This window comes from Penaeus monodon, chromosome 30, assembly GCF_015228065.2.
Source record: "Penaeus monodon isolate SGIC_2016 chromosome 30, NSTDA_Pmon_1, whole genome shotgun sequence".
NCBI classification, from domain to species: domain Eukaryota; kingdom Metazoa; phylum Arthropoda; class Malacostraca; order Decapoda; family Penaeidae; genus Penaeus; species Penaeus monodon.
Genome location: NC_051415.1, coordinates 30,837,907 through 30,841,889, shown reverse-complemented (window position 1 = coordinate 30,841,889; position 3,983 = coordinate 30,837,907). Strand labels below are relative to the sequence as shown.

General features: G+C 36.4%; 1 protein-coding gene across 6 annotated transcripts in view; it reads left to right on the top strand.

The window, feature by feature from the left end:
- LOC119592704 (general vesicular transport factor p115-like) overlaps positions 1 to 3,924 on the top strand; it is a 19,725-nt gene extending 15,801 nt beyond the window's left edge. For 4 of the 6 annotated variants that reach the window (XM_037941634.1, XM_037941637.1, XM_037941633.1 and 1 more), the window contains 6 exons: positions 559 to 780; positions 997 to 1,196; positions 1,677 to 1,727; positions 1,863 to 2,036; positions 2,314 to 2,511; positions 2,796 to 3,924. In XM_037941634.1, the coding sequence (XP_037797562.1) occupies positions 559 to 780; positions 997 to 1,196; positions 1,677 to 1,727; positions 1,863 to 2,036; positions 2,314 to 2,511; positions 2,796 to 2,993 (1,043 nt within the window). In that variant the 3' untranslated portion in view covers positions 2,994 to 3,924. The remainder of the gene's footprint in view (positions 1 to 558; positions 781 to 996; positions 1,197 to 1,676; positions 1,728 to 1,862; positions 2,037 to 2,313; positions 2,512 to 2,795) is intronic. The other 2 variants (XM_037941635.1, XM_037941638.1) reach the window with 2 other exon arrangements.
- Positions 3,925 to 3,983: the final 59 nt, after the last annotated feature.

The window sequence follows — 3,983 nt, the reverse complement described above, 5'->3', positions numbered from 1 at the left end:
GAGGGGCTACGTGGTCCATTCAGTAATCACCATATGGTGACATTTATACTTCTTTGTTTAGTTTTCTTACAAACTAATTGTGGTGCATTATGGATTATGCAGCAATACACAGTGCAGCTAAAACAGACCAATAATTTAAGTAATTCATTATACTAACCACATTTACCTTGCAAAAGGTTAATACAGTGTGGGGGCACATCATGGCACTTGGATGTATGCGTTTTTATTTTTCTTAATTTTTATATCCACTTGTTACTTTATAGAAAAGACACAAAAATTATTGAATCTAGAATATATAAGTATGCCTCATATGCCCCTGTTACCCAGAAAGGGAGCATATTTTTTTTATGAATATACAGATATAAAACTGCCTTCACTCACTCACGGCCCTGGTAGCTTGTGCTCATCCAGACAGTTCCTTTAATCTTACTGATCAGATGAGTTTATATGGTTTCCATTGCTTATTTTCTGGGTTTATGATTTTCATCAGTTAATCTGCTACATAAAAAAAATGTATACACTAGATTAACCAGTCCATTTTTCTTTCCTTATTCTCAGTGTCAGCTTTGCGAGCAGTGACCCCACAGTTAGTAAATGGCACAAGCACAGAAGTCAGTCCAGCAGAAGTGAAAAAATATAAAGACATTATTCGTGATCAGGATGCAGAAATGACTCAGTTGAGGGAGCAGCTGAGTAAATTCCAAAGCGATTTAGAGCAAATAGCCTCTGAAAAGGAGAACCTCGCCTCAAAAGTCCAACAACTTCATGACGAAAATACAGGTAAGTGTTCACCTTTCACTTTCATTGATGGCTCTCTATATGTGATCTGTGTTTTGTTAAACTTCTTTTTTTTTTTTAATAGTATGATTAACTATCACATTAATGCAGTGATAAAGGGAGATATTATTAAGCATAGTAATTAACTAGCAGTGTTAATCTCCCCCCCCCCAAGTATATGGTTCGTCTCTCTCATACTTTCCTTTGACACTTTGACAGTTCTGAAGGCACAACAAGGTATGGCAGCTGGTGTTGCCATTGCCAATAGTGCTGACACTACCTCTGAGGCCACCAGTTCCAACACAGAACAGATTAGTCAACAGCTGGCATATGTACAGCAGCAGTTGGCTGAAATGACCCATGCTAGAGACTATTACTACTATGAAATGGTTAAGAAAGATCAAGAGCTAACAGCTGTGGTGAGTTTTGTGTGACAGTTTGTAGTTTCTAAGATTGGTATTTACTAAGATCTGACACATAGTCCTTAACTCATGCCTCTGGTTGGCATCTATATCATTCCCTATTGAAGATGACCATCTTACCAGGGACACACATGTCATGCCATCCCTATCTTGCATCAATCACAGTTTATATTCCTTTATAAACTCCTGTGTAAACTTGCACTATGGTGGCTAGATACTTTTACAGGAATTCAGACAGAGAAAATAGATAAGTAGTATAAAATAGCCTTATTATAATACATCTCTGCATCAAAGCCACAAACCAGAACTTAAGGAATACCTATATGGCATGGAAAAAAGCGTTCTCATTGCCGACATGTAGGACACACCACTTTATTTATGCTCATCACAAAGTTAAGGCTTTTCAGAGTTTTGGTTAGGCTGGAAGCATTGAGTTGAGTACCAATTATTTTTTGCTATAATTTTGTTAATTTTTAGCAGCAGCAGAATGGCCCAGGACAGCAAGCAGTGGCAGTAAATGGATTGCAGGTAAGGTTTTAATACATATTCTGATTTCTCGGCATTATCTTGTGTTGTAAATAAAGAATGCATGCAGTTTAAAAAATAACATCATTATGTTGTGAATAGTTATCCTAATCATATATTGTAAAACATGTCCTTCAGACCAGTGCAGACAATGCAACATCCAACCCAGAGCTGGAGAATGTTCGGAAACAATTAGAGGACCTCCAGCTTGTGCTATACAACAAGGACTCAGAGATTCAGCAGCTGAAGGAGAAGGTTGCAGAACCAGCTGCCAGTGAAGCACCAAAAGACAATGCAGCTGAGTCACAGGAGGTGGGTGTTTTGAGGAAAAAACATTTAGTTTTGAATAGTTACAAGCCTAATCATACGATATCAAAAGCACTTTAACCGTAGTTGCAATAAATTTTTTACAAGTCATGCTTGTAGTTCTCAAAGGTAGTATATTCTACATACTGAATTTACTGTAGTGTTGGAAATATATTAATTTGATTATCTGATTCAAGTGGGTTGTACATATTCTTTGTGTTATTATAAAACAACATGCCCTTAAACAAATAATGTATCTTGGTATGCTTTGAATCCCTCTCAGGTCACTGTCTTCCAAAAGGAGTTAGAGGCTGTAAAAGCATCAAAAGCAACATTGGAACAAGAAAAGGCATCATTGGAGTTGCAGCTAAAAGATATTCAGAATGAGAACAATCAGCTGAAGACACAGTTAGCAACAGCCTCTGGAGCAGGAACCAATGCTGGAGCAGTAGCTGCTTGCAGTAAATGTGAAGATTTACAGGTATGACAGATCTCTTCAAGTTTATGTTTTGAGCCTCTTCTTTCTATATGTCAATCATCCAGATGTGAATTTTTAAAAATTCATATAGATTAGGTTTCCTCTTATGATATAAAGCAATGACACCTTCCTTTTTCTCTCAGTGGGTTGAATACCTATGATGTTCCAACAGTGTATTAGTTGGAGGTGCAGCTACCCAAACTACTGCTCAAGAAAAATTAAATGCTTGTAAGAAAACCACAATAGTTATCCAGCATCATTTACCTTTCCTTCCCCCCTCTTTTCAGGCTGAATTAAAAGGCATTCAGGGAGAGCAAGAGGACCTTTTAGTACTTGTAACAGACCAAGACAGTAAGATGGCAGAATACAGAAGGAAACTCAGGAGTTACGGTGAAGATGTCACTGATGACGAAGATGAGGATGACGAAGATGGAGACTATGGTATTCCTGATGATTATGATGAAGACCTGGAGGATCTTCAGTGACAGTTAGTTTTTTCCTAAGGACTCTACTTGTCTACCCGAAAAGACCTACAGCGAACTCTTCCCATGCTAACCTACTGTTGGAGATCACCTTTCAAGAAACCAGTTCCAAAAACCAGTGACAGATTCTGCAATGTGGTACTTTTGCATAATGCCAACACATTAAGGAGCACAAAGATCGAGCATATAAGATTATTACACATTTGCAAATTCCTAGATGCATCAGCACATATCTTAATATGTGCCTTCTATGTGGCATGTGACTGTCCATGAAATAAGTGATAATAGTATCATTACTCTTTAAAGATTGTAAAAGACATAAGCTTGAAAGCCAGACAGAATTATTTACATATGCGTGTTGGCATACCCAGGAGCATGAATATTTAAGAAATGATAAAAATGGGCAAACTTGAAGAGATGTTTGAGATGGACAGTTTACACTATGTGTAATGAGTATTTTTGATATTGTTGGCTCAGCCCCATAACATGAGTAAGTGTGTAAATTATGAAGTTGTTAACTATGAAGATTATATTGTACTTTGTGATAATTTTGTTGCATTATAGATATATAACTGTTAGGCTGTCTGTATACAGTAGATTTTCACACATGACAATTGGAAATGTCAAATATCTCTTTATCACAATCTAGGATGATATTTTAAAGATGTTCATCTTCAGATGAACTTCCTGTATATAAATCCAAACTTCTATCCTACATCCCAACAGTTCTCTTTTTCAGCTAGCATTATTACAAGATTTATAAAGAAGAATAAAAACTTTATTGTAATGTACATTTTATGTCTTGTGTATATATTGGTGTGAATGCTGAAAATTGCCATGGAATTCATTTATGATTGATAGGTGCTCTATGTTGAAGAAATCTTTCTTTGCCATTTTATTTTGTGAACTTTCCTTTATAAAAAAGTGGAATCAATGAGTGAAGATTATTTACAGCATATCCTTTTTTGAGAGTTAGCAGCTGTAGTATGTAAT